Source organism: Chiroxiphia lanceolata, chromosome 26 (assembly GCF_009829145.1).
Source record: "Chiroxiphia lanceolata isolate bChiLan1 chromosome 26, bChiLan1.pri, whole genome shotgun sequence".
NCBI lineage: Eukaryota > Metazoa > Chordata > Aves > Passeriformes > Pipridae > Chiroxiphia > Chiroxiphia lanceolata.
The window spans coordinates 6,101,981-6,129,775 of NC_045662.1; the positions used below are offsets into that span (position 1 = coordinate 6,101,981).

At 53.9% G+C, this 27,795-nt stretch overlaps 2 protein-coding genes and 1 non-coding gene across 4 annotated transcripts in view; 2 read left to right on the plus strand and 1 right to left on the minus strand.

Moving 5' to 3' along the window:
• Positions 1 to 10,816, plus strand: part of IGF2BP1 (insulin like growth factor 2 mRNA binding protein 1) — a 30,058-nt gene extending 19,242 nt beyond the window's left edge. The window contains exons 3-15 of one of the 2 annotated variants that reach the window (XM_032711272.1): positions 3,040 to 3,088; positions 3,578 to 3,629; positions 4,709 to 4,772; positions 5,730 to 6,011; positions 6,589 to 6,723; positions 6,918 to 7,040; positions 7,537 to 7,672; positions 7,757 to 7,879; positions 8,267 to 8,383; positions 8,527 to 8,601; positions 8,903 to 9,034; positions 9,141 to 9,254; positions 10,607 to 10,816. In XM_032711272.1, the coding sequence (XP_032567163.1) occupies positions 3,040 to 3,088; positions 3,578 to 3,629; positions 4,709 to 4,772; positions 5,730 to 6,011; positions 6,589 to 6,723; positions 6,918 to 7,040; positions 7,537 to 7,672; positions 7,757 to 7,879; positions 8,267 to 8,383; positions 8,527 to 8,601; positions 8,903 to 9,034; positions 9,141 to 9,254; positions 10,607 to 10,699 (1,495 nt within the window). In that variant the 3' untranslated portion in view covers positions 10,700 to 10,816. The remainder of the gene's footprint in view (positions 1 to 3,039; positions 3,089 to 3,577; positions 3,630 to 4,708; positions 4,773 to 5,729; positions 6,012 to 6,588; positions 6,724 to 6,917; positions 7,041 to 7,536; positions 7,673 to 7,756; positions 7,880 to 8,266; positions 8,384 to 8,526; positions 8,602 to 8,902; positions 9,035 to 9,140; positions 9,255 to 10,606) is intronic. The other variant, XM_032711273.1, reaches the window with a different exon arrangement.
• Positions 10,817 to 21,568: 10,752 nt separating this feature from the next.
• On the plus strand, positions 21,569 to 21,640 carry TRNAQ-UUG. The gene has a single exon. It is a non-coding gene; the product is annotated as a tRNA-Gln (tRNA).
• A 2,196-nt stretch (positions 21,641 to 23,836) lies between these two features.
• On the minus strand, positions 23,837 to 27,795 carry GNGT2 (G protein subunit gamma transducin 2). The gene is made up of 3 exons (XM_032711369.1): positions 27,166 to 27,795; positions 26,129 to 26,224; positions 23,837 to 25,600 (listed from the first exon to the last, which is right to left on the minus strand). Exons 2-3 carry the CDS (start codon positions 26,210 to 26,212, stop codon positions 25,475 to 25,477), a joined length of 210 nt encoding a protein of 69 aa, XP_032567260.1. The 5' UTR covers positions 26,213 to 26,224; positions 27,166 to 27,795; the 3' UTR covers positions 23,837 to 25,474.

The window sequence follows — 27,795 nt, forward strand, 5'->3', positions numbered from 1 at the left end:
AACCTGTTGCAACCTCCTGTTCTCCGGGTGCAGCAGGATTGGGGGGGTTTCCCCCTCAGTGAGCCCCATCCAGGGCCAGGGAGGGTTTATGGAGTTCCAGGAGATTCCAAAGGTCTCACTTTGCCTCCTCATCCTGTGGGAGGACCAGCAGATCCGCTCGGGGCCGCAGGGTGTGCTGGCAGGTTTTCCAGGCTGAGGGAAGGAGGCAGTGGGATGTTGAAGGGCTGTTATCCCAAACGGCACCGGCAGTGGGGAGCAGGAGGATGGTGACACCGGGATCCATCCCTGGGACACACAGTTCCTCCCCCCTTACGTTCCTCCAGCTCTTCACCCTCCCCTTTCCTCCCCCTTCAGTGTTTTTAATCAAAGAGTCGCCGGCACGTGCAGGAACTGCCCACATTGGCAAACAGGCGATTTTTGTACCGGGTCGATCCGTCCGCTCCGGCTCATCCCAAGGACCTGGGAGACTCCCGCCTTTGGTGTGAGGTGAGCAGCACCCAGCAGAGCTCCCACCTTCTCCCACGAGCTGGGGCTGCTCCGGAGCCGCTGCCCGTGGGAAGGGCACGGGCGCCAGCCCTGGCTGGGAGCCGAGGTCGGGCGAGCGGAGTTCAGCGGGAGAGGGAGGGAGGAGCTCCCGCCTTTGGCACCTCGTGAATAAATCCCAGGGAATAAAAACCCAGGGAATCGCCGTGGCACGGCGTTATTTACTCGGAGGGCGGCTCTGGTGTTCTGAGCCGGCAGGACCCGCTCAGGAGCGGCGTTTATTTATTCATGACTTCCTCTGTCATTCCAACCACGGCCGCTCCGGTGGAGCCGGATCCCAGCTCGGTGGAGCAGGAGCTTCCCACCCTCTGTGGGGCAACTCCAGAGCTCCCCAAAGGGTCCTGGACGTGGCCCCGATCCCGCCTTCCCCGTGGCACAATGGGCACCACTGGAGCTGGGTCGGGAGCGTTGTCTCTCATCCCGGGATTCTGTGGGATCCTGCCCCTCTCTGTGCCCTCACCTCGCTGTGCTGGTGACAGACCCGTCTCTCCCTCCGCGGGGATTTAACATCCATCAGCCACGGAGGCAAATAATCCCGGTGGAACGGCGGTGATGGGGGGGATTCTGGTTAATTAACATATCAGTGACAGCACCGTGGCCCCGACGAGGCGCCCCCGGACCCAGGTGATGCTCTTCCCACACCTGCTCCTCTCGGAAAGGGAATTCCACCGCTTCCCTTAATTAATTGGATTTTTCGGGGGGGGGGGAGCTGCCACCAGCAGAATCGGGGAGGGGGGGTGGGTTGGCGAGGCCATAAATGGCTCTTTTCTCTCCATGGCACGTTGGATTCCGGTCACGTCCGTGCCGAGCACGTGCGCTGCCCGTGCAGATGCTCCAAGCAATCCGGAGAAGTTTCCGTGGCAGGGGTGGGCGGTGGGGAGACCTCCGGGGCTTCCTCTGTCACTTCCAATCCCTTTGACCCTCCCTGGACTCCGACATTCCTCACATTCTGAATTCCTTAATCTCTCTCTCTCTGGTCGGGTTTGGGATGGGGATTAGCCTGGAAAGGAGGGATCTGGTTTCAGAGCCTCCTATTCCCCCTTTCCTTCCTGCAGTTCCCTCCCCCCACCCCCGGACATGCTGGGATTTGGAGGGTTGGGTTGGTTTCTTTCTCCTCATCCACCTGGTTTGCATCTGTGGCAACGACAAAATTGGTGTTTTGGAGCCTCCTCTGTGGCTGAGCTGGAAAACGCCTTTTTTTTTTTTTTTTTTTTTTTTTTAGCTTCGTTTTGATTTTTAGAGGGGAGAACCCCCCCAGATCCAGCCCTTCCATCCCTCCAGTCTGAACCTTTGGGAAATCTTCGGTGTCTTGGGGAAATGTCACTTCTGGTTTTGTTGGAAACCAGCTGGCCAGGCCTTTTTTGGGGTTTTGATGTGTGAGGGGGTGCTCGAGGCAGCTGCTTTGGCCTCACAGGGTGAGGGGGGTGAGGAGGAATCCTTGCCCTAAATCACAGGGATGACTTTGGCCCGTTCCATGCTGGATGATTTCTCCTTGTGGGCAGGTGAGCTGAAGTTGTGTGATTAGAAAATAATGACCCAGAACCTCATTTTATCCCTTTTCTTTGGATTATTTCATGTGTTTTTTCACCCTTTGAATTGGAAACTGGGTCTGTGTTGGGGTCTGAGGGTGTTTACCCCACATGGAGCTGCCTGCCCTGGCCGTGACATTTATCCTTCTTTCCTTTAGGCATCTGAAAAACCAGGAGTTTTGGCTATTCCCAAAAAAAAAAAAGAGGCCAGGGAGGGGTAGCAGCCATCCCTGGGGGGCTGGCACTGTTGGCAGCACAAAGCTGCACCTGTGGGCACCTAAAGGGGGGATTTTGGGGGGGATTTGGGGTGTCCAGCAGCGTGACGGGTGCCACGGGATGATCCCACGGGATGATCCCACGGGATGATCCCAGGGCTGCTCTCAGCTGTCTCCAGCAGCTGCTCCGAGGGGGGTCAGGGGGGAAACGACACCCCTGGGGCAAACCTGGCACGGGGATTATAAAAAGAGTTTCTATTTTGGGAAAAGGGAGGTTGCAAAGAGCCGAAAATGTGAGAGGAGAAGCAACCTGAGCCCATCCCGGGGAAGGAGCCGGGTTGTCCATGCCTTGGTTCCCCTCGGAGACCATCCAGACCCTCAGCTGGGTTTTGGGATGAGGGAGGGATGCTCCCGTTATCCCAGGGCTCATCCCTCTGCTGAGGGAAGGCACAGCTCCCTTTTTGCTTTCTAATATTTCTGTTTAATCCGGGAAAAACCTCTGCCTTTCCAGCCATTGAGGCTCTTCCCGGTGCCAAAGGTCGGGGGGGGGGGGGGGAAGTTGGGAATTTTCTTCTGGGAGAACCTCCAGCACAAACCCATCCCCGGCCGGGCTGGGTGTGACCAGCCCAGAGCCACCAGAATCCCTGGAAATGTCGGGAAACACAGAGCTCGGTCAGATCCACCAACGTGCCCCGGGATGGACACACTTGGGCCCCTAAATCCGCTTTTTAATCACTTCTCCTTCGTTTCAGGAGCCGGAAAATCCAAATCCGGAACATCCCCCCCCAGCTGCGATGGGAGGTAAGAGGGACGAGCGGGCAGGACCGGATCAGATTTAGGGCCTAATTCCCCCCCTCCAGGTTTCTGCACTTGGGATTAAAGTCAGTGTTCCCTTTCCTTTGTCATTAATTGGGTCTAATTATCCAAGCCCGTTGCTTGTTTCTCTCCCATTACAGGAGTAAAACCGAGGGATAGAAGCGACGTAAGCGACACCACCCAAAATCCCCATTAATACCGGGGTTTTATGATTTATCTATTGTACGGGGAACAAAATGGATCCTTTCTTCCCGCTGCCTGCTGGGACTTTTCCCTGACTCTCTTTTCCCCCCCCGCTGGCTCCGAGGCCCCTTGGTCCAGCGTCCTGGGGCAGGCAGGAGCTTCCCTCATCTAATTGCTTGTGAAATCTTAATGACCAGACAGCTGCCTCGGACTGATGGGTTGCGTCCCCCTGATCAACCCTGACAATCCCAGGCTGAAGTGGGTTTGTTTTCCCCCCTCTGCCTCCCCCAGGTTTTGGATGGTTTGCTGGCCCAGTACGGCACCGTGGAGAGCTGCGAGCAAGGTGAGGCTGCAGGGAAAGCTGAGTTTGGGGGTTTAATTTCTTAGCCCGGATCTTTTTTCTTTTTTTTTTGTTTTTGGGAGGGGGAGGATGGACACGTGGTTTTCCCTTTGTCAGCAGGCTGAGGATGTCAAGAGGTCTCAGCCTGGTCGCTGAGGCTTTTTTTTTTTGTGTGTGTGTGTGTGTGTTCCCTGTTTTCCCAAAGATGAGTCCATGGGGTGGGTTTGGGGGCAGCACAAGTGGCTGTTCCCACACCGGGCGCCGGGTCAGCGCCGTTCCCGGCGCTCTGGGAAGGTGCCGGATGCTCTCCCGAGGCACTGGGGGCTCTCTGGCTCTGCTCAGCAGATTTTATCTCAGCCTCTGCCGCTGATCACTCCAGGGAAGAGGTTTAATGTCGCCCTCGGGATGTTTAATGGGGGTAGAGTTACCACAACCCGCTTGGAAACGGAAAGGAGGGCTTGGAAAGGAGGGCTCAGAGGAGCTCCTGGGATTGTCCCCGGGCTCTGGAGAGGGCTGGGGTGGAGTTGGTTTGGTGGCTTTGCCACAGAGCACAGGGGTGGGTCAGCAACCTCTGAACAGCCAGGAGGGTCTGCGGTGCCCAGGGTGGATCTGAGCTTTTGGATACAAAAACCAGGAGGGTCTGTGGTGCCCAGGGTGGATCAGCATCCTCTGAACAACCAGGAGGGTCTGTGGTGTCCGGGGTGGGTCTGAGCCTCTGGATACAACAACCAGGAGGGTCTGCAGTGCCCAGGGTGGGTCTGAGTCTTTGGATACAACAACCAGGAGGGTCTGCAGTGCCCAGGGTGGGTCTGAGCCTCTGGATAAAACAACCAGGAGGGTCTGCAGTGCCCAGGGTGGATCAGCATCCTCTGAACAACCAGGAGGGTCTGCAGTGCCCAGGGTGGGTCTGAGCCTCTGGATGCTCCTCTCCCACCAGGGAAAAAACTGTTTTCAAATCCCTGGGGAGCCCCAGAGGGGATTTATCCAAGCAGGGGCTCGTCTGAGGGGTCTCTCAGCTTTTTTTGGGGGCTCTGGTCCTTGGTTTCCGTGCTGCCTCTCCAGCTCCTGCCTCTCACCCACAGTGAACACGGACAGTGAGACCGCCGTGGTCAACGTCACCTACGCCAACCGGGAGCAGACCAGGCAGTGAGTGCCCCCCATCCCTCGGGAATTCTGCCCTCCCTGCCACAGCTCTGGCCCCTTCCCTGCTTGCAGAAAACCGGACTCCCCGTGCTGTGAGCCAGATTACCCCCAGATTCCTAAATTCTGGCTAAAAATGCGGCAAATCTTTGGGGACACCCCTGCGCTCCGGTTTATTTTCCTTCACCTTCAGATGGATTTCCAAGTTTTTGGGCTTCTCTTGGAGGTTCAGAGAGTAAAACCATAACCTTTTGCTCGAGCAAAAGCGGAGATTTCCTTGGGCTTCCGTGATTTCAGGAGTTGTGTCTCCAGAAAAGGCAATGACGAGACCAAACATCAGATCAGAGACCTGGCAGCACGTGTGTCCTCTCTGTCAAAGGGAGACTCGCAGCTCCCTTCCCTGCTTTTTCCTCCCCCAGGGATGCACGTGCTTCATTCAGCGTCTTTCCCTGGTTCCTTCATGCCCTGCAGGGAAAAATCTCAGTTCAGCAAGTTTTAGTTAGTTTTTTTTTTTTTTCGGTTAGTTTGGGGTGTTTTTTGCAAGAGTTGTGAGTCCCCGACCGCGTTGTGGAGCCGGGGAGGTTTCCCGGAGCTGCGGGAGAGCGGTGACCAAACCCCTGCCCTTGCTCTTGCTGCCAGCCCCATCTACCGACAGCTTTCGGCCCCTGCACCCCCGAATTCCTGCCGGGAGAGGGATTGGAGGCACCAGGCAAAACCCAAAACGTGCAGGGGACGTGGGAATCGCTCCTTGCACAGTCCTGTTCTTGCCTCCTTCACCTGGGGGGGGTTTCCCTTGGGATATCTGGGCTCATCCAAAGTCCCTCTGGGTGCCTGGTCCTCCCAGCACTGGGGGTGTTCCTGGTGTTCCCTCGCCAGGGAAGGTTTGCTTTGGGGTTGAGCTCATCCCGGGAGGGACCTGCAGCCCAGGAGGGAGCTGCAGCCCAACCCTTCCTCCCTTCCCAGAGCCATCATGAAGCTGAACGGGCACCAGCTGGAGAACCACGCGCTCAAGGTCTCCTACATCCCGGACGAGCAGTCGGTGCCGGGGCCGGAGAACGGGCGCCGGGGGGGTTTTGGGGCCCGAGGGGCCCCCCGACAGGGCTCCCCCGTCTCTACAGGGGCTCCAGTCAAGCAGCAGCCCGTGGACATCCCCCTGCGGCTGCTGGTGCCCACCCAGTACGTGGGGGCCATCATCGGCAAGGAGGGGGCCACCATCAGGAACATCACCAAGCAGACACAGTCCAAGTGAGTCCCTTCTCCCACCCCTGTTGCTCTCACAGTGATTAAGATGCTGGGTTTGTTTTTTTTGGAGTTCAGGGTGCAAAGCTGGGTGTCCAGGAGCCACCTCCCCACTCTCTGCCCCAGCCAGGCTCTCTGGCTGCGCTTCCCTCGGAATCTCCCTTTTCCAGCCAGGCTCGTTTAACCTGGATTTGTTGAACTCCCCCCCTGTTCTCGAGGATTTGGCCTCTGAGCTCGTGTTGGCCACAGCTCTGGTCCCCCAAGGAAGGCCTTATCTGGGATGTGGGGTGATGGACAGCCCACCCCATCCCCAGGCATGTGGCTGTTCCACCCCTTAATCGCTCCTGTGGCTTAAAATAAATAGATGCTGGTGCCTTATTTGGATTGGGGGGATCGGAGTTCCTGAGCTCTGCATCCATGGGGAATGTCGAGCCCAGGATTTGCCCCTCCTGCCTTCCCTGGGTACAAATGTAACCCCAGAGTGGGGTGTGAGCTCCAGGCTCGCAGGGGGAGCGGAGCAGTCGGTGCTCCTGGTGTTGGGAAGCCGTGGAGCCGCTTCCCAGCTCCCGTCCCACCCTTCCAGGATCGACGTGCACCGGAAAGAAAACGCGGGGGCCGCAGAAAAAGCCATCAGCATCCACTCCACCCCCGAGGGCTGCTCTGCTGCCTGCAAGATGATCCTGGAGATCATGCAGAAGGAGGCGAAGGACACCAAGACGTAAGGATTTCCCACCTGTGTCCCACCCGGGGCTCTTCCCTGGGCTCTGTGCTGCTCCCACAGGGGCAGGAGCTTTGTCTGGGGGACTCCAGGCAGTGGGATTCCAGCTTCCCTCATCCCTCTGCACCAAACCCCTCCTCTTCTGGCTGCCCTGGTCCTTCATGTTGGGTTTTTCCCCTCGTTCCCCTCTCAAGGGCTGACGAAGTGCCTCTGAAAATCCTGGCCCACAACAACTTCGTGGGGCGCCTGATCGGCAAAGAGGGGCGGAACCTGAAGAAGGTGGAGCAGGACACGGAGACCAAAATCACCATCTCGTCGTAAGGCTCCTGTTCCCTTTGGGGGGGAACCAGGGCAGAACTTCCACAGCCCGGGGCAGGACAGGGAGGACGAGGAGGAGGCAGGGGATGAGTGGGTAGAGATGCTTTAGTGCCCAGAGCTCTCTGGAAAAACCTTGGTGTTATATTTTCTGTATTCCCCTCCCCATCCCTCTGGTGTCCACTCTGCATCCCTTCAGTGTCCTCTTTGGTGTCTCGTCCCTCTGGTGCCCCCTCACCATCCCATCAGTGTCTCCTCCCACCCCTTCAGGGCTGTAGAGCTCAGCCCAGGCTGGTTTGATGGCCAGGACTGGAGTTTTACTCTTAAATCCCATTTTTGGGGAAGGCAGAGTGGGCTTCCCAGTGCAAACCGTGGTGCTGGGCCCTGCTCTGAGCGTGGCAGTGGCACCCCGTGTCCCCAGCACCTCGGTGGGACCCCTTGGAAGGGCTGGAGGTCCTGATGGAGCAGGGTCTCGGTGCTGACTCTCCTTCCCACCAGCTTGCAGGACCTGACCCTGTACAACCCCGAAAGGACCATCACGGTGAAGGGCTCCATCGAGAACTGCTGCAAGGCAGAGCAGGAGATCATGAAGAAAGTGAGGGAAGCCTACGAGAACGATGTGGCTGCCATGAGTGTGAGTGGGCTCCCTCCTCCCCCGGCTGCCGGGAGCCCTCTGGGGTGATGCCCTGACCAAAGCAACACCCTCTTCTCTCCTCAGTTACAATCCCACCTCATCCCTGGCCTTAACCTGGCTGCTGTCGGCCTCTTCCCTGCCTCCTCCAACGCGGTGCCTCCGCCACCCAGCAGCGTCTCGGGGGCCGCCCCGTACAGCTCCTTCATGGTACGTGATCCCTGGGCAGCTCCTGCTTCCAGCTCAGGGCTGTCTCCCGCGTGGAGAAGAGCTGTGGGATGGCCAGCAAGGCTTCAGCATTCCCTGCTGCCAGCAGCTCCAGCACAGGAGCGGGATCTAGTCCCTTCATCCCTTGAGAAGGCGCTTGGCCCCCATGGGGTCTGCTGGTGGCTCAGCCAGCCCTGCGCCCTTGGGAGCACCGTGGGTGTCACTTGGGGCTGGAAGGGTGACACCGAGCCCTGGGTGGTGACACCGAGCCCCAGGTGGTGATGCTGAGCCCCAGGTGGTGACACTGAGCCCCGGGTGGTGATGCTGAGCCCCAGGTGGTGACACTGAGCCCCGGGTGGTGATGCTGAACCCTCCCTGCCATCCCTGCAGCCCCCGGAGCAGGAGACAGTGCACGTGTTCATCCCCGCCCAGGCGGTCGGGGCCATCATCGGCAAGAAGGGCCAGCACATCAAGCAGCTCTCCCGGTTCGCAAGTGCCTCTATCAAGGTAGGGCTGCCCTGGGGGGGACCCGCCCTCCACCACCACCTCCCCTGGAGAGGGAGCGTTTCTCCCGGGAAAACCACCCCAAAACCTCGGAGGGGCTGGGGGCCGACGCTGCGATGTCACCCCGTGTCTGTGTCCCTCTCCAGATCGCCCCTCCGGAGACGCCGGACTCCAAAGTGCGCATGGTCGTCATCACGGGCCCTCCAGAAGCCCAGTTCAAGGTTCTCCCCGTGCTGCCGACACCCCGGGGGATTTGGGGGGTCCCTCTGTGCTGCCCTGGGCAGCGGGGAAGGGGGAGCAGGGTGGTGACCCCGATGTCAAGCCCCCCCCAGTGTGCAGCTGGGTAAACCTGGGATCAGCTCTCCCGGGGGCTGAGCTGGCTGGAAACTCCAAGGAACTGGGATTTTGTGGGATGCTGTCCCAGCCCGGGTCCCGGGGATGGAGCTCACTGACCTGGGGGGTCCACGCAGGGGTGGGACATTTTTGGGTGGTGTCTGACTCTGTGCTCCACCCCTTCCACAGGCTCAGGGCAGGATTTATGGGAAGCTGAAGGAGGAGAACTTCTTCGGGCCGAAGGAGGAGGTGAAGCTGGAGACGCACATCCGTGTGCCCGCCTCGGCCGCGGGAAGGGTCATCGGCAAAGGCGGCAAGACCGTGAGCTGGGCTGGGGAGGGGACAGCCCCGGGATGGAATTCCTGGGGGGATGGCTGGGATTTCACAGAAGGACTCATCCCTTTTTTTTATTACCCCTTCCCCGCAGGTCAACGAGCTGCAGAACCTGACGGCAGCCGAGGTGGTGGTGCCGCGGGACCAGACCCCCGACGAGAACGAGCAGGTCATCGTGAAGATCATCGGGCACTTCTACGCCAGCCAGGTACGGCCCCAGAGCCCTGGCCACGACCCCAGAGCTCCTGCTCTGCCCTGGGGGGTTCTCCAGCCTGTCCATCCCGGGGTGTCCTCCCGTGGGAGTTTTCTCCACGCCTGGCCGGGGGTGTTTGTGGGAGCTGTGCCTTCTGCCACGTGGGATGGTGGGGAGCAGGGAGAGCTGTGGGAGTGGGAGCACACACAGAGTGTGACCTCCCAGACCCAAATTCTAGAGGGGAAAAAAACCCCTAAAAACAGGACAGGAAGGGATTTCCAGGAGCCGTTTCCAGGAGCTGTCGCCCAGCCCAGCTGAGCACTGCAAATGTTTCCCTCCTTTGCAAGGTCTCGGTGCCTCCGGGGTTTTCCCTCCAACTTCCCTCTTTCCTCTCCTGTGAGGAAAATCTGGGAGAATTAGGATTGTTCAGTCTGGAAAAGAGAAGCTTGAGAGTGACCTAACTGTGGCCTTCCAGGACCTGAAGGAGCTGACAGGGACCTGGAGAAGGTGGAATGGCTTCAGATTGCCAGAGGGCAGGGATAGATGGCATATTGGGAGGAAAATCTTCCCTGTGAGGGTGGGGAGGGGCTGGAACAGATTTCCCAGAAAAAGCTGTGGCTGCCCCATCCCTGGGAGTGCTCTGGGATGGGGCTTGGAGCAACCTTGGCTGGCAAAGGTGTCCCTGCCCACTGGAGTGACCGATCCCTGAGGTCCCTGCCAACCCAGCCAGAGTGTGCCCAGGTGGCCAAGGCCAATGGATCCTGGCCTGGCTCAGGAACAGTGTGGCCAACAGGTCCAAGGAAGTGATTCTTGCCCTGGACTCAGCACTGGTGAGGCCACCCCTGGAGTGCTGTGTCCAGTTCTGGGCCCTCAGCTCAGGAAGGACATTGAGGGGCTGGAGCAGGTCCAGAGGAGAGCAACGAGGCTGGGGAAGGGACTGGAGCACAAGTGCTGTGAGGAGAGGCTGAGGGAGCTGGGGCTGTTCAGCCTGGAGAAGAGGAGGCTCAGGGGAGACCTCCTGACTCTCTGCAACTCCCTGACAGGAGAGGGGAGCTGGGGGGGGGTTGGTCTCTTTTCCCAGGCAAGACAAGAGGGCTCGGGCTTCAGCTGTGCCAGGGGAGGTTTAGGTTGGATGTTGGGAAGAATTTCTTTCCAGAGAGGGTGTTCAGCCATTGGAATGGGCTGTCCAGGGAAGGGGTGGATTCTCCATCCCTGGAGGTGTTTAAGGACAGACTGGATGTGGCATCAGTGCCATGGGCTGGGAACCACAGCGGGGTTGGATCAAGGGTTGGACTGGATGATCTCGGAGGTCCCTTCCAACCCAGCCGATCCTGTGATCCTGTGATTCCCACGGTTGTCATTCCCAGATGGCTCAGCGCAAGATCCGGGACATCCTGGCCCAGGTGAAGCAGCAGCACCAGAAGGGACAGAGCGGCCAGACGCAGGCGCGCAGGAAATAGGAGCGGCGGCGACGCCGGCGCGGGGACGCGGCACGAGCCGGGGCCGGGGCTAAGAGTGGCTGGGAATCAGTTACCGACCACAGACGGAACCTTTTCACTAATCGGGCAGTTTGATTGATTGATTGATTGATTGATTGGCTTCCAAGGCAGAGGGGCAGGGAACGAACCTTTGGATCCCTTCGGAGCTCCACAGCTACTTAAATGAGCGCGAGGGGCTGAGGGGGCAGAGAGGGGCTGTGCCAGGGGACAGAGCGGCCACCGGGTCCCCCTCTGGGCCACCGGGTCCCCCTCTGGGCCACCGGGTCCCCCTCTGGGCCACCAGGTCCCCCTCTGGGCCACCAGGTCCCCCTCTGGGCCACCGGGTCCCCCTCTGGGCCACCAGGTCCCCCTCTGGGCCACCAGGTCCCCCTCTGGTGGGAGCAGCACTTGCCCCCTCATTTAAGTAGCCTCTGGAGATCCCGTCCCAGTCGAGCCCTCACTCCCTCCTTCCCCGGGGCTGGTGGATGTTCCCAGAGCAGCAGTGACCCTTTGGAGCGTTTCTTTTGGATTAGGGTTGGGGTTTTTTTTCCTGGTTTATTTTTTTGCCTATTTTTGGTCATTTTCTTTCCCCCCCCCCCCTTTTCCCCTATTTTTTTTCAAATTTTTATTCCCTTTTTTAATTTCCCTATCTTTAAATTTCTTTTTAAAATTTTATTTCCTATTTTTTATTCTCATTCCCTATTTTTTATTTTTATTCCCTATTTTTTATTTTTATTCCCTATTTTTTATTTTTATTCCCTATTTTTTACTTTTATTCCCTATTTTTTATTTTTATTCCCTATTTTTTTACTTTTATTCCCTATTTTTGAATTTTTTTATTTTTATTCCCTATTTTTTACTTTTATTCCCTATTTTTTTACTTTTATTCCCTATTTTTTTACTTTTATTCCCTATTTTTGAAATTTTTTTATTCCCTATTTTTTATTTTTATTCCCTATTTTTTATTTGTATTCCTCATTTTTTATTTTTATTCCCTTTTTAATTTTTATTCTGTACTTTTTATTTTTATTCCCTTTTTTTATTCCTTATTTTTTAATTTTTCTCTTTTTTTATTTCCTAGTTTTCCCTACTTTTTTTTTTAATTTATTTCCCCCCCGTTTTACATTTCCCTCTTTTTTTTTTTTATTTTCCCCTATTTTATTCCCCCCCCATTTTTTTATTTGCCCCCCATTTTTTTTGTTTTCTCCCTATTTTTTTTTAATCTTCTTCCCATTTAAATTTTTTATTTCTCAAAGAGAAAGAATTCCACTGGACTTTTACCAGCCCGCACTGGTAACAAGATCCACTGTGGACAAAAGCCACCAAACCAGCCCCAAAAGGATTGTGATCCCTTGGGATCTCTGCACCACTCCAGCCTCATTCCCAGTGGGATGGCAGGATTATGGGATTATCCCTCCCTCCCCTGGAGTGCAGTGCCTTGGAAAGCCTTAGAAGCCAGGAGAACACCTCCATTTTCCAGGATTTTTTTTTTCCTGAATGTTTCTTTTCAGTTTAGGTTAGTTGAAAGGTTTGTTGTTGTTGTTGTTGTTTTTTTAATTTTTGAAGTTTTTTTGAAGCCTCTGGAATAATGGCAGAAATGGGAGGCGGGACAATTCTCCTCATTTTCCTCCTTTTTTTCCCCAGTGATCTCCACTGGGGGGGTGAGAACCTGTCCTAGGGATGAGGCCCGGGAAGGGAAGGGCTGAGGGAATGGCTTTGGCTTTTCCCTCCTCCCTTCAGGAACAGGAATAAACGCCACCAAAAAAAAAAGAAAAAAAAAAAAGGGCAAAAAAAGTCCCTTTTTGGTAGGAAACATGGGATTAATCCTCATCTCCTGAGTAATCAGCCAATGGGAACTCAGTGCAGAATGGCCTGGGGGATCAAAGGGATGCAGAATTCCCCAGGGAATGTTTAATGAGCAAAGTGGGGAGATGCCAACTCACCTGAACGTCCCTGGGGCTATTTGTGTCTTCTCCCCCCAACCTCCACATCTCTCCAGGTGGGGGTGGAAAACCCTCTTCCTGAAATTGGGCACATTTTTTTAATGAGCTGATAAAGATATATATTTTTTTTTTCACTATTTAATGATGATAAATTCCCCTCCCCTCCCTTCTGCAGGAAAAACCGTTCTCACGAGACAAAACCAAATACAAAACAAGGTCAAAGGAATGTAAAATGGTCACTGGTTCCCGTCACTCTTAACGTGGATTTGACACTTGAGGGAGGTTTTTAAGGATCTGGTTTTGGATGTGGAGCAATTTGGGAAGGGTCAGTAGCTGCTGCCGCCGCCTCTCCCGGGCAGGGAAGGTCTTGTCTCCAGCTCCAGCTCCGGGTTTTCTGCTGCAAATCCAGCCAGAAACAGGGATTTTTTTTTTTCTCCCCCCAGGTCGGAGCAGGAGGGTGGGAAAGGAAAAAAAAAAAATTCGGGATGATTTTGAGGGAGGGGGTGACGCTGGATCCACGGGATCAGCCCCCTTTGGGAAGGGGGGGAGCCAACCCGAGGCTAAAAAGAGGGAATTTGGAACAAAACTCACACTGATGCTTTTGCTGTCGGTTCAGAGGAGACCAGCCCTTCCCAGCAGTTTTTCTGGGAGCATCCCTAAAAACAAAAAAATCAGGAAAGCAGGTGTGGGGAAGGAGAGGCGGCAGCTGCTCCTGCCCCGGGATCCTGGGGGAGCTGCGGGAGGGGGGCAGAGCCAGGGATTGCTGTGCTGTGAGAGATGAGAGAGAGAGAGAGAAAAACACATAAAAAACCAAGAAAGGAAAAAAAAACCCACAAAAAAAAGAGGAGAAAAGAAAAAAAAAAAAGCTACCTCAAGGTATGAAGTTACCTCAGCAATTGATTTTTTTTTTGTTTTGGTTTGGGTTTGTTTTTGGGTTTTTTTTTTCTTTTTTGTTTTGTTTCGTTTTGGTTTTTTTTTTTTCGGGGGGCTTGCTGATATTTTATATAAAAGCTGATAGTCTTGAATATTTTATTTTTTTAATGAAAAGAGGAGTTAAGTTTCATAATTTCTTGTGAGCCAGGAGTTATGTGCAGGTAACCAAGTGTTATGAGCTCTCTATGGAGAACGACAGGAATTCCAGACATAGTGGAAAAGATGGCAGCAGCTTCTATATTTTGATATTTTTTTGGGTTTGGCCTTTTCAAGCCAGCTGACGAATTCCACCACACCACAAGAGCTGTCAGATGTCGCGACTCTTCGAGACCTCGGGCAAATTGGAGAACCCACCAGTTGGAAAAACTTAATTTCTTTCCTTTTTTTTTTTTTTTTTACCTTTTTTTTTTTTTTTTTTCCTTTTTTCCTTTTTTTTTTTTTTTTTGGTTTAATTTAAATTGGAGCGGGGGAGGGGGGGGAGAGAAGAAAAAAAAAAAAAACAAAAAAACACGTAAAAAAAACCAAAACCCGCCAAACCAAATCCTGCCGCTGGCTGAAAGGCTTTTCTCAAATCCATCTCCAGCGAGAAATCCATGGATTCCAGAGCTCTGGGAATCAGAAATCTTCCACTCCCGGGATGTGAGGGCAGCATTGACTATGCAAAGTGGGGTTACAGGGGTTTTGCTGGTCTTTAAACCACACCAGCTCAGGCGATTTATTTTCAAACTACTCGGAAGCCATATATATATATATGTATTTATATATATATATATATTTCTATATTTATATATATCCCAGAACCCAAACGATCCGACCTCCCGTGGTTTGCCACGGGGGGCGGCGTCGAACCATCTTCTCCACTATGATGCTGTGAAAATATTTTACAAAAGAGATTTGCCTCCGTTTTACCGAGGGAAGAAAAGAAAAAAAACAAAAAAAAAAAAAAACAAAAACGCACAAAAACACCACAAAAAGAAAAAAAAAAAACGCGATTTAAATAATTTAAAAAAAAAAAGAAAAAAAAAACCTTTAAAAAAAAAAAAAAAGAAAAAAGTGAGAAGGAAAGAGAGAGAGAGAAATTAATGCATTAGTGGGAGCCAATTTTTTTTTGGTATAAACGCACATCGAGGGGAGGGAGAGAGAGAGAGAGGGAGAGAGGACAAATCCCACCCTGAGGATCGAGGGGGATGAGCCTCTCCCTGCTCCCAAATGTTCACAGGGTGTTTTTTGGTTTTTTTGTAAAAAAAATCCCATTTGCTATTTTTTTTTTTCTTTATGCTGTACCTGCAGGAAAATTCAATTACTCCAATGCTGGAGGGGGGGAAATTAAAAAAAAAATCCAAAATTCCGTGGTGACAAAGCGAATCTGGTGCTGCTGTTCCCATCCCACCGCCCCACAGCTCCTCCCCTCCGAAATATTTGGGATGGGAGGAGCGTGGAATCCACCCGGCGGGGAAGCACCGACCCTTTATTCCCATCAGTTTGGGGTCAAAGGAGCGGGAATTGGGGCCTGGGGCTTCCATGGGTTTTCCTCGATTTCCTTGGATTTTTTTTTTTTATTTTTATTTTTAGGAAGACTGGCATTTGTCCTAGGGAAAAACAACAACCAAACAAACGGTGTAACACTTGAACCCTCTGGCTCTCTCCTCGTTTTGTTCCCAGCCTCGCCCGGGGCAGCGCCTTCCGACTTCGGCCATTTGGGAATTCGGGTCTTTTCCCACAGCAAAGCGGCTTTTTTTTGGGAACCGAGGGATAAAACACAAGGAAACAAAAGTCCCACCAGCTCCCAAACCCCGCCCCGAGCGATCCCGTTGGATCTGGTCGTTTCAGGGACCCGAAATCCGGCGGTTCAGGGAAATCTTTGGTGCTTCCCCCCCCCCTCGAACCGGTCCCTGCCGCCGGAATTCGGGAGCGAGCGGCCGGTGCTGTTTGGTTTTTTTTGGGAGGGGAATCCCGTTGTTTTCTCGAGGGAAATTATTTATCTATAGAGTGATTTGCAGTAAGGATGAAGCCCCCGAACATCTCCCGCCTTCCTCTGGAGCCACAGCGAGCTGGGAAGAGCGAGAGGAGGGATGGAGTGGGATCTCCGGGTGGCAGGAGATGGGAGCGAGATGGATCCAGCCTGGAATGAACGAGCAGGGAAAAATTCCCTAGGGAGCCCCAAAAGCAGCAGGAAGGATCCCCAGTCCTGCAGCAGCTCCTCTGTCCTCTCTTTGTGCCAATAAAAGGTAATTTAGGGGAGCCCGGAATTTAGGGATGAGCGGCGCCGTTGACTCCTTGTTTTTCTCCCGGCAGGAATAATTCGGGTTTATTTTATTCCTCGGAATTTTTTCCCCCCCGTGAACCAGGAGCAGACCCATCCCTGCCTCATCCCGGGGGGTCTGTGGGGTGAGGAAGGACGTGGAGCTCTCAGTTTGGGGCAGGTGTTGTGAGGAGGCTCCGGGCAGGAGCGGGAACAGCGCCAGGAATTCCTGCTGGATGCTGGGAGGAGCTGGAGGCAGAGCTGGCGCTTCTGCCACGGGGCAGAAAGGAAAGCAAAGCACTTCGTGCCTCAGTTTCCCCCTTTTTTTGGGAAGGATGCTGCTCTCCTAATTCCCAGGGCCGGGATGAGGATGGAGAAATTCCCACCTTGGAAGCGCTCGGTGCCGTTTCCCGGGATGAGCCACTGCCGTATCCCGGGAGAGCCTTGGATTTGGGGTTCACCTCGGAGTCTCCTCGTGCCATCCAGCCAGAGAAAAAGGAAGGAAAAGGATCCCAAACCCCAGCTGATGTTTCTTCTCTTCCAAGCTCTGCCACTTTCCCGGGCACTGAGAACATCCCTGGATTCAGCAGTGGGATCCCGCTCCCTTCCCTCCCCGGATCCCGGCTGAGAAGCGTGGAATGGTTTCCTGGAATCAAAATAGAGGGAAAACCCCTTGTAAATATTGCAAAGAAAACTGCCTCCGAGTCACAGTTGGTGTTTCCTGGGCATTATTCGGGTTTGGGTTTGGTTTTATTATTATTTTATTTTTTTTTAGCGCTTAAAAAAAAAAACAAAAAGAAAAAGGACAAACAAACAAAAAAAGGCAAAAAAAAAGAAAAGCAGTAAAATTAGTTAATCAGTGCCAGAAAAAAACCCTCTTTTTTTTTTTTTCTTAATTTCTAGCTCCAACTTTGAGTGTTTTTGTTTTTAGACTCTGAGAGAATTCACTAGAAACGCAGACTTGCTCTAAGACAGTTGAAGACATTTCCTTAATTTAATTCCTTTCGGTCTTCCCTCCCTGTCCCTGCTGCTCCACACAACGCAGGCTTTTGGATATTTTTGGACTTTTCTTATTTTCAGAGGAGGTTGTGGATTTTGGGGTTTTTTTCTGGGGAGGGTGTTTCTGATTTACTTTCTTCAGGTTTTTTTAATTCCATTTTTTTTTTTCCGTCGCAGCTTTTTTTGGTGTTTGTTTGGCTGGAATGGGTGTGATCCTGTGAAATGCGTTTCCTCCCGACAGGGCACGGATGGATTTGAGCATCCTCGGGCTGTGCCCTGAGCACAGCTGGGATTTTTCCCAGGGTTTTAGCCAGGATTTGGCTGTGGATTTGCTCTGGGAGCAGCAATGGGGCAGCAGGAACGAGCGGTGCTTGAGCCTGGGAGGATTCGGGTGTTGGTTGGTTGGAGCCGGAATCTGGAATTGGCCTCGGAGCAGCGCTTGGGAATCACTGAGCAAGGCTGGAATTGGCCTCAGAGCTGTGCTTGGGAATCACTGAGCAAGGCTGGAATTGGCCTCAGAGCTGTGCTTGGGAATCACTGAGCAAGGCTGGAATTAACTTGGGATGACCATCAGTGGCTCCACATCAGCGTGGGAGGAGGGATCCTCCCCCTTTCGGTCCAATCAGCCTTTCCTCACGTTTTGGTTTTAACTTTATCCCGTGTTTCACTCCTCGGTGACCGTGGATGAGATTCCAGAGACCAGCCAGAGGCTCTTAAATCCGGAATTTTCTCCTGGAGACGGCGCAGGTGCTGCCAGCTGGAAACACACCCGTGCAAACCACAAACTACCTCAGAGCTGCCGGGGGGGCCGGGGGTCCCTCCTCACCCCCCGGGCAGGACCTGACCTGCGGCACCCCCCGCTCCACTGGGATCCTTCCCGGGCAGTGGGGAGGAATTCCGGCATCCCGGCTTTGGGAATCGCTGCCTGGTGCTGGGAGAGGAGGAGGAGGAGAGCTGAGGAAGGCTCTGCAGGATGCCAGGAGGGTGGCGAGTTGGACCCCTGGAAAAGTCAGCCCGGGGCTGACTCCGGAGTGTGTTTGATCCCAGCTTCCTGGGTGTGACGGAATCCCTGCAGTTTGTTGTTGGAAGGTGGAATTCCTCAGAGCAGGAGCAGGGAGTGGCACTGGGATCCTCCACCAGACAGTGCTGGGGTGCTCTGCTGGACCATGGCAGGATGTTCTGCCAAAATCATGGCAGTGGGATGCTTTGGTTGACCGTGGTGGTGGGATATTCCATCAGTCCATGGTGGTGGGATATTCCATCGGACTGTGGTGGTGGGATATTCCATCAGTCCATGGTGGTGGGATATTCCATTGGATCGTGGTGATGGGATATTCCATCGGACTGTGGTGGTGGGATATTCCATCAGTCCATGGTGGTGGGATATTCCACCGGACCATGGTGGTGGGATATTCCATCGGATCATGACGATGGTGGGATGCTGTGCCATCCTCTGCCAGACTGTTCTGTGGGATGGTGGCGGTGGGAAGCTCTGCCATTCCATCCTGGAATACTCTTCCAGACCGTGGCACTGGGATTCTCCACTGGATGGTGGTGCTGGGATGTTCCACTGGCCCGTGCCCATGGGATGCTCTGGCAGACCCTGGCACTGGGATGCTCTGGCAGACCCTGGCACTGGGATGTTCTGGCAGACCCTGGCACTGGGATGTTCTGGCAGACCCTGGCACTGGGATGCTCTGGCAGACCCTGGCACTGGGATGTTCTGGCAGACCCTGGCACTGGGATGCTCCGCTGGCCCACGGCACATCCCGTCCCCTGTGGCACATCCGAGCGCGGGGTTACGGACCGTGGGCAGGATTTGGGTGCAGTGGATCAGCAGGAACCAGCTCCCGAAGGGATATTTTCCTTAAGACCGGAATTAATTACAGAATTAGCTAATTAGAGAATTAGCTTGAGCCCTGGGAGTCGGGGTGTGCGACAGCTGAGGCATTTTTTTGGAGCAGTTTGGAAAACGGTCTCTGTGAATCGACACCAGGTCCAGAGGGAAGGAGATTCCCGCTGTTTTGGGGCAGGGAAGGGCTGACCTGGAGCACGGCCCCAGCTCTCCCACCACTCGGTGCATCATCCCGGGAAATCATTGGGATTGACTGGAACCAGGGCGGGAAGGAATCCATAAAATGTCCATACCTGGCTCGCTGGGGCGGTTCGGTGGAAGCACCTCCGGATCCACCTCGGGATGGAATTCCTGGACTCCAGGAGGAAATCTGGCCTTAAACCACGACCCCTCCCTGTGCCTCCGTCGGCTTTGAGCTGAAACCAGGCAAAGTTTCAGGGCGGCTCCAGAGGAGGGAAACCCGCCGGGAATCCCGGGATGTTCCGAGGGCCGGGAATGCCCCCGGGCTCCATCCTCGGGCTCCACCCCGGGCCACGACCTTCTGTATAACCAAGTCAGTTTTGTTTATCTACCTCTTAGCCAATAGGGGAACTCTAGGTAGTGGCAACTCCACAGGCTGTAGTTTAGGGGAAAATTAAAAAAAAAAATAAAAAAACTTAGAAAAAAAAAAAAAAGAGAAAAATTACTCTCTTTTTCCAAAGAAAAATGTTGTTTAAAAATAGAATTTATGGGCTTTCTTTTCACTTTAAAGTGGCCGTTAGTTGGTTAAGCTCCAGACCTCACCAGTCCCAAATTTTTGGGTTGTGACTGATCTTATGATCTGTATTTTTTTTTTTTTTAATACTCGATCTTCCATGATTTATTTTTTTTTGTCGTTGTCCTTTAGAACTTGGAGATTTCCTTCTTCCCTCTCCAGTCCCCCTCCATCCTCCTCGCTTTTCCCACCTCCCTGCTCTGGGCTGGGGGGGGAATTGTGGTTGATTGTTTTGTTGGGGTTTTATTTTTCCAGTGGGGTTTTATTTTTTTTTTAGGGGGGGGTGAGGGGTTTTTTTTGGGGGGTGATGGGAGGGTGTGGGGGGGTGATGGAGCTGAATTTGGGGTGCTGCATCATCAGCTTGGGGACACCCAGCACCACGTGGGTGCACCCCAGGGTGCTGCTTCTCCAAGACAATTTCAGGCTGTTTAGGTAAAAAAAAAATAAATAAAATTGTACTTTCTGTGATATTGTTTTTCCTCTTTTCCACCGATTTTTGCCTTTTCCCCCCTCCCTCTCCTCTTGCCTCTTCTAATCCATGTTCTTTCCCTGTCCCCCCGGCAGGAGGGATGTGGAGTTGGGATTTTGGGTAGATCTGGGCTCTGTTTCTTTTCCAACGAGGATGGTTTTGGTTTTTTCTTTCTTTTTTTTTTTTTTTTTTTTGCCACAAACCGCTTTATTTCCACTGTTTTGTTTTTAAAAATAAAGAGAAAAAACAGACAGAGAAACAAGCAAAAAAAAAATAATGAAGTGTTTGTGTGGTTTTATGGGGTCTGGGGGGAGGAAAAAAGAGAAAAAGAAAGGGAGGGAATAGAGGAAAATGGAGAAATTAAAGGGAAAACAAAGGGAGGAATTGAGGAAAAATTGAGGGGGAAAGAGAAATAAAGGGGGAAAGGGTAATAGAGGGGGGAAAAAGGGAAAGGGGAATGGAGAAAAAAATTATAGAGGGGGAAATAAAGTGGTGAATTGATGGGGAAGTAGGGAAATAAAGGGAAAATGGAGGGAAAATAAGGGGGAAAGAAATAAAGGGAATAAAGGAGAAAGAGGGGAAGAGAAAGGTGAATAGGGGAAGGAAATGGGGGAAATAGAGGAAAAAGGAATAAATAAAGGGAAATGGAGGGGGAAATAAAGTGGGGAAATAGAGGAAAAAATAAAGGGGAAAAAATAATGGAGATACAAGAGGGAAAGTTGATAAAAAGGGGAATAGGAGGGAATAGAGGGGGGAAAGAAATACAGAGGGGAAATAGAGGAAAATTAGATTAAGGGGGGAAAATTTGACAGAAAAAGAAATGGGGGAAGAGGAAAAATTGGTGAAATAGAGAACTGGGGAGTAGAGGGGGAAAACAGAAATAAAGGAGTTGAGCAGGAAAAGGGAGAAATAGAGGGCAAATGGAGAAATAAAGGGGAACTAGAGGAGAAAAAGTAAAGGGGAAAATAGAGGGAATAGAGGGGAAAATGAATAAAAAGGGGGAGGTAGGGGAGTTAAATCGAACAGAGGGAAAAACCAGAGAAATAAAGAGGAAATAGAGGAAAAATAGACTAAGGGGGAAATAAGCAGAAAAAAATAGATAAAGGGGAAATAGAAGGAAAGAGGGAAATAGAGAAGAAATAGAAGGGGGAAAGAAATAAAGGAGGAAATAGAGAAAAATGGATAAATAAATGGAAAATAGAGTGGAAAATAAAGTAGGAAATAAGAGGAAAATAGGGAAAAGGAGAAATAAACGGCTACATAGAGAAAGGGAAAATAGAGGAGAAACAGAGGAGAAAAGAGAAATAAGGGGGAAATAGAGGGAAAATGGATAAATATATGGAAAAATAGAATGGAAAATAAATAAAAGTGAGAAATAGAGGAAAATAGAGACACAAGGAGGGAAAATAATAAAAAAAAAGGAGACGAATGAAGCAGGAAACGAGGTGGGAAGAAATAAAGGTAGAAAGGGGCTCTGAGTGTTGGGGTCGAGGAGCGCGGGCGGCAGCTCGGGGGCACCCCCGGGGATGGTGCGGGGGCCGGTGCCGCGGGTTTTTGGGGTGCTCGGGGCGCCCCGAGGCCCGGGAGGGATCTGTGCGGGGCCCGCCCGGGGCGGAGCGCTGGAGAGGGCGCGCGGAGCCTCCCGGTACACCCAGCGGTCCCATGGTGTAATGGTTAGCACTCTGGACTTTGAATCCAGCGATCCGAGTTCAAATCTCGGTGGGACCTCGCGTTGTTTTTTGGTTTTTTGCTCTGTTTTGTTTTTTGGGGGATCCTTTCTTTCTCTCCTCTCCCCTTCCCGGTGGCGCGGCGGGAGCGGTGCCTGAGGGGCGGCGGGGGCGGCACCGGGAGCGCGGATCCCGCACGGGCCCCTTCGCGCTCCATTTTGTTCCTGCGCGCCCGGCGCTTCGTTTGCGCAATTCATTGCGCAGGCGCTCCGCGGTTTCCCGCCTCCGATTGGCTGCCTTGGCTGTCATTCGTGTAGATTCCGCGTTTCTATTGGTTAATGAGCGCTTCGCCCCGCCTCCCATCCCGGCAGCCACGAGCCTTCTGGGGATCCGTTTCCTATCGTTGATTGGCTAAGAGAGATGTCACTCTAGTAATTATGTGTTCCTATTGGTTGGGAGCGCGCCTCGCCCCGCCTCTCCCCCAGCAGCCCTCATCGTGGCCTTCGCTGGGGGTTCGCGCTCTCCGTTTCCTATCGCTGATTGGCTAAGAGAGATGTCACTCTAGTAATTATGCGTTTGGGAGCGCGCCTTGCCCCGCCTCTCCCCCCAGCATCCCTCTTGGTGGGTTCGAGCCTTCGCTGGGGGTTCGCGCTTTCCGTTTCCTATCGCTGATTGGTTGATACGGATGTCGCTCTAGGAATCCTGTGTTTTTATTGGCTGAGAGCGCGCCTCACCCCGCCTCCCCTCAGCAGCTCGGAGCCTTTGTGGTGGGTTCGAGCCGTCACGGGGGGAGCCGCACTTTTCCTTTTTCATCTCTGGCTGAACGAGCTGTCACTCTCGCAATCCCGTGCTGCTATTGGCTGAGAGCGCGCTTCGCCCCGCCTCCCACTTCATGACAGCGCGAGACCTCACTGCGTGGGGGTGTCGCCCTCTCCCTTTTCCATCGCTGATTGGCTGCGCGGGCTGTCACTCCGGCAATCCTGCGTTTCTATTGGCAGGGAGCGCGCTTCGCCCCGCCTCCCCATCATCACCCCCAAGCCCTCGTGGCTGGTTCGAGTCCTCAGTGCGCGTCGCGATCGCTCGTGGGCGCTGCGAGGCCCCTCCTGCTCGGCCTTTAAGCCGCTGCTGCTCCAGTAGCGTCCCGAATCCCTTCAGCAGCGGCTTAGCCGGCTCTGACGCAGGTTTCCAGCCGTTTAGCGTCGATTAACGGGTCAATCCCCTCCGGCCGCGGCCCCGTTATCGCCCTGGATTAGGGGCAGCTCAGGCCCCGGTGGATCCGGCCACCTCAGGGCCGTGACAGGAAAGTGCCATTTTCTTACCTAAATAGCCTGAAATTGTCTTGGAGCTGCGGTTGGGAGAAGCAGCACCCAAGGGTGTTCCCCAAGTTAATGATGCAGCACCTCAAATTTAGCTTCATTGCTCCCCTCGTGTTGCTACCGTCCTGCCACCCCCCAAAAAACCCGACAGAAGCATTAATTCCATCAACAAACAGGTTCTGCCACCCCCCAGAAAACCCCAAGGAAACCATCAAAAAACAGGGTTCTGCCACCCCTCCCCACCCCCACAAAAAAAAATAAAATCATCAACTCCATCAAAAAACAGGATTCTGCCACCCCTCCCAAAAAAAATAAAATCATCAACTTCATCAAAAAACTTCATTCTTCCACCCCTCCAAAACCCCCCCCAATAAACCCATAAACTCTATCAAAAAACCAGAATTCTACCACCCCCCAAAAACCCAACAAACCCATCAAAAAATAGAATTCTGCCATCTCAAAAAAAAAAAAAAAAAAAGGGCAAAAAAAAAATCCATCAAAAAATGTGATTTTTCCCCCCCTCCAATAAAAAAAAAAAATAAATCAACAAACGTATCAAAATCCAGGATTTTTTCACCCCCCAGTAAAAGCATCAACACCATCTAAAAGCAGGATTCTACATCCTTAAAAAAAAACCTCAATAAAAATTGTCAAAACCCAGGATTCTGCCAGCCCCTAAAAAACTCAGTAAAACCATCAAAAACCAGGATTCTGCCATCCCCAAAAAAACTCCAAGAGAACCATCAAATCCATCAAAACTCGGGATTCCACCCCGCTGCATCAGGGAAGTGAGGAGGATGGAGGTGGAACGCTGAGGGAAGAAGGAAATATCCAGGTTCTAAAGGAAAAAATAAAACATGGAAGACGGAGCATTAAAAAAAAAAAATTCATCAACCACAACCCAACGTTTGGGTCCTGCTTTAAAGTGAAAAGAAAGCCCATCAATCCTATTTGTAAAGAGTATTTCCTGCTCCTCGGTGCTGCAAGAAGAGACAGAGGCTGTGCTCGAGCTGGAGGGTTTATTGAGCGTCTGCAGGAGAATAAACCCACCTTGATTTGGGTGGGATTTGGGCTGGGGAGGGGCAGGGGGGGCTGTTCTGGCTGCGGGGGAGAGGGGGGAACCCCCTGCCTGAGGAAAATCCGCTGCCCTGTGTCTGTTCTCTGCAGGGCCCCCCCCTTTTGGGGTGGCCAAAGTGCTGAGGGACCCCCTGTGCCTCATTCCCAGCCCCAGAAGGCAGGAAAACGCTGCTCCAAGTGGGATCCAGAGGTGTTTCCTTGCAGGTGAACCAGCCCCAGGTCCATCTCCACGCTCTCCTGGAGCCCCAGCAGCAGCTCCCACGTTCCAGCAGACCCACACCCTCCCAAACGGGCAGCAGGTGACTCCTGCACCCTCGGCCCTTCCCAAGGAAAAGGAGTGGGAGAGGTTTGCTCCTCTGGCAGGAATGGGCAGCACGAAGCAGGAGCGGGATGGGGACGACCCACGGCAGGGACAGGAGCTGAGGGACTCGGAGGTTGAAAGAGCTGCTGCTTCTGTTCTGGGGTTGAGGGTCTGGGGAAGATCTGGAGAGTTTTCCCCAAAGATTAAATGTAGCTGTAATGGATTTAAAAAACAAACAAACAAAAAACAAACCCAAACCAATCCCAACAACAAATCCCACAAACCTTCCCCGCTGAAGGACTCAGCGTTTTCCTGTCAAGCAGGGGGTGAAATTTGTCCTGTGAAAATTTGGGAGCGGGAGGATCCAGGCCTGGCATTGCTGTCTTGGGGCTGGAGAATCCTAAGGACTGCTCCAGGCAGTCCCGCCGGCTCCGAGTCAATCCCAGTCGCTGATGGGACACGGTGGGATGAGAGCCGGGAGCGGAGGGGAGGTGACACGGTGACACCGGGGCAGCGCTCGGAGCCCCCAGGGTCACAAACTTATTTTCCCGCGGCTGCCAGGGGGGTTTTCCAGAGGAGGAAGCGAGGCTGGGAGGTGGGGGTGGCACCGCACTCCTTCCCGTGCCCGATCCCGCAGGGATCTCCAGCCCCCGGCTCTCGATGGAAGGTGCACGGTGGGCACGAGCCGTGGGCTGCAGGAGGGCTGGGCACCGGCTGGGGGATCCTGAGGGATAAACGGGATAAAGCTCCAGAGCCCTGGGAGCCTCGGTGCAGCGGGATGGGCTGAGGCAGCCGGGAGGCTCCTCTGGAGCCAGCGGGGCTCAGCTCCGGGCTCGGGGGGGTTGGGACAGTGTGAGAGCAGCCCCAGCTCGGTGGTTTCATCTCCCCCCTCTGCTCTGGAAATGCAGAAGTTGTGCTCGAGGGAAAGCAGAGCTCAGCTGTGGGAGCGCGGACGGCGCCGAACCTCAGCCCCGGTGGCAGCGGAGGGGGCGGGTGAGGGGGGAGGGGTTTTTTGGGGTTTTTTTGTCTCTTTTTTTATCTTCTTTTTTTTCCTCTTGCTGTCCTTTAGCTGCACTACGCTGTGGTTCGGGGCTCCTCCTCGGTGCCGAGGGCGGACTACGGGGAAAGCAGGTTTCTGACAGTCCTGGGTGGCCCACGGGAACATCCCCGTGCCCGGCGGTGCCAGCGGGGCCGGGGGGGGTCAGCTTATTATACAGCCTCCCTTCTCCTTGAAGGGGTTCTTGTCCTCGGGGACCCCTTTCAGCAGCGGGTCCTCGCCCGCCATGGACTCGATGTACTCCTTGAGCTCCTTGCCAGTCTTGGAGACCTGCCGAGGAAGGAGATGTTCCGTGTGTGGGATGGGATCTGGGATGGGATCCTCCCTGCGGAGCCGCCCACGGACCCGTTCGTGCAGTGGGAAAAGGGGACTGTGGCCAGGAATGTCCCACCCGGCACGAGGTGTCCCCAGAAGGATTCCCAGGGTGGTATGGACACCTTGCCAGGTGCTGTGGGAGAAGGGAATTGTGGCCAGGAACATCCCACACAATGTGAGTGTCCCAGGAGCACTCCCAGGGTGTTATGGACACCTTGCCAGGTGCAGTGGGAGAAGGGAATTGTGGCCAGGAACATCCGACACAATGTGAGAGTGTCCCAGGAGCACTCCCAGGGTGTTGTGGACACCTCGCCAGGTGTGGGGTAGGATCTGGGATGTGGGGCTAAGAGGGGAATATTCTGGAGGGGAGAGGTGGAGTGCAGGTGCTTCTGCTGTGTTTGGGGGTTAATTTTAGGGCCTGTGGTCCTTGCAGCAGCAAAGGAAGTCACCAGCAGGTCAGAGCATTTTGGGTGGGAAACTCACCATTTGCCTCTCGTTCTTCACCTCCTTCTTCAGCTGATCCAGCTCCATCTTCAGCAGCTCCTTCTCTGTCATGTCCTGAGCCATTTTGCCCTGGAACTGCAGGGAAGTGGCTCGTTAGTGGGATTATTGCTTTGTCCCCCCATTGGGATTATTGCTTTTTGTGTTGCAAACCCCCCCAGTGTCCCACTGCAAAAGGAAACCGAGGCAGGAGCCACCTCTCAATCCCCTTCCTGCCACATCTGCTGTTCCTGGATTTCCTCTGCTCCTTCCCAGCAGGCACGTGGAGCGAGAGATGCAGCCTGAGGGCAGGGGAGGAGGATCCAGCCTGGTTTTTAAGGAGTTCTTTGCCACCACGGAGGCTGTTTCCCCAAGAAACCAGGTGGAGGAGAGAGTGAGTCTGGATGACCCTGGAGAGGAACCGCTGCCTCGGGGCTGGGGGAGAACCTGGATGCCCAGGTCTGCCAACTGCCCCTCCCTGATGGGTGTCCTGTGCCCGGGCAACAACATCTTTGGAGGCTTCCTAAGGAGCTAAATATATGTCATTTTTTGTTTCCTCCCTGTGCCTTTCCCCCAGGGATCTATAACCTGGACTGTGGCTCCTTCATTGCTCTCAACTTGGCTGGTTTTATGCACTTGCTGCCACTGCAAGTTTTTGGGGGTTGTGTGGGTTGGAAAAGCCCAACCCTTTTCCCACAAAAGCCCATCCAGGGGTTATGTGAGACACCCCCAGAGCTGACCTGTGCTGTGAGATCTATTTTCATGTCCAAACTTGGGGTTTAAAGCCTGGGCAGAACCTTTTCAGTCGACACGGAGGAGCTGAAGCTGAGCTGTGCCCTGGCCCTGCTCGGAAGGTGTCGAGCCCGAGTGTTGCTGTGCTGCCGCTCCCATGGCAAGTGTGCCCCGTGTCCCTCTTCCCACCCATCCCTCGGGACACAGCCGGCCCCGGGAGCTGCACCAGGAGCCCAGAGTGACACAGCCCATGGGGAAAGTGGCTCCCAAAGCAGATGGGACCCACCTGGAGCAGCAAAGGCACTTACCTGGGGGGGCAGGGGGGCTGCCCCGCGGCGCGGTGGAGACGCTCAGAGCCCCATCCGAGGGGAGATGCTGCTCTCCTGCTCGGAGCTGGAAGACTCCTCCAGCTCTCCGGGAGGGCAGTGGGAAGCAGATGTCTTTGGCCCTTAAGCTGATAATGGACTCAGGAGAATAAGCTGGTCAGGTGTTGGGAATTAGCCTCAAAGTCCAGGGTAAGCAGCGGGGCTGTGGGGAGGGTGAGGATGGGCAGGAAGGGTGGGTGGGTGACTGGGACACCCGGGAAGTCCTTGAGTCCCTGCCATGGGTGTCTGAGCCTGTGGAGTGTCCAGATCCTGATTTGGGGTGGCAGGACTGACCCCTGGGGCGACCAGGGCAGCTTCCACCCAGTTTAGGAGGGGAACTGGAGCGAGGGGGCTGCCACAGCCTCATCGGGGCCGGGAGCGGCTCAGGAGGCTCTTGGTCCTTCAGGGTGTGAGGAGCTGAGCTGGTGCCGGAGGAAATCCATCATTTCCCTCGTCCTTGTGCCGGAGGAGCCGCGGGCTCAGGAAGGGCCAGGCCCTAACGAGGGGTGTCTCTCCTGCCTGGCTGGTGCAGAGTCACCGGGGCTGAGGATGGGCCCGGGTGCCCCAAGGAAG

Coding starts and splice junctions, on each gene's coding strand:
- GNGT2 (XM_032711369.1), bottom strand. CDS start 26,212: ATGGCTCAGGACATGACAGAGAAGGAGCTGCTGAAGATGGAGCTGGAT. Junction 25,601..26,128: donor TGAAGAACGAGAGGCAAATG/GTGAGTTTCCCA, acceptor CTTCCTCGGCAG/GTCTCCAAGACTGGCAAGGA.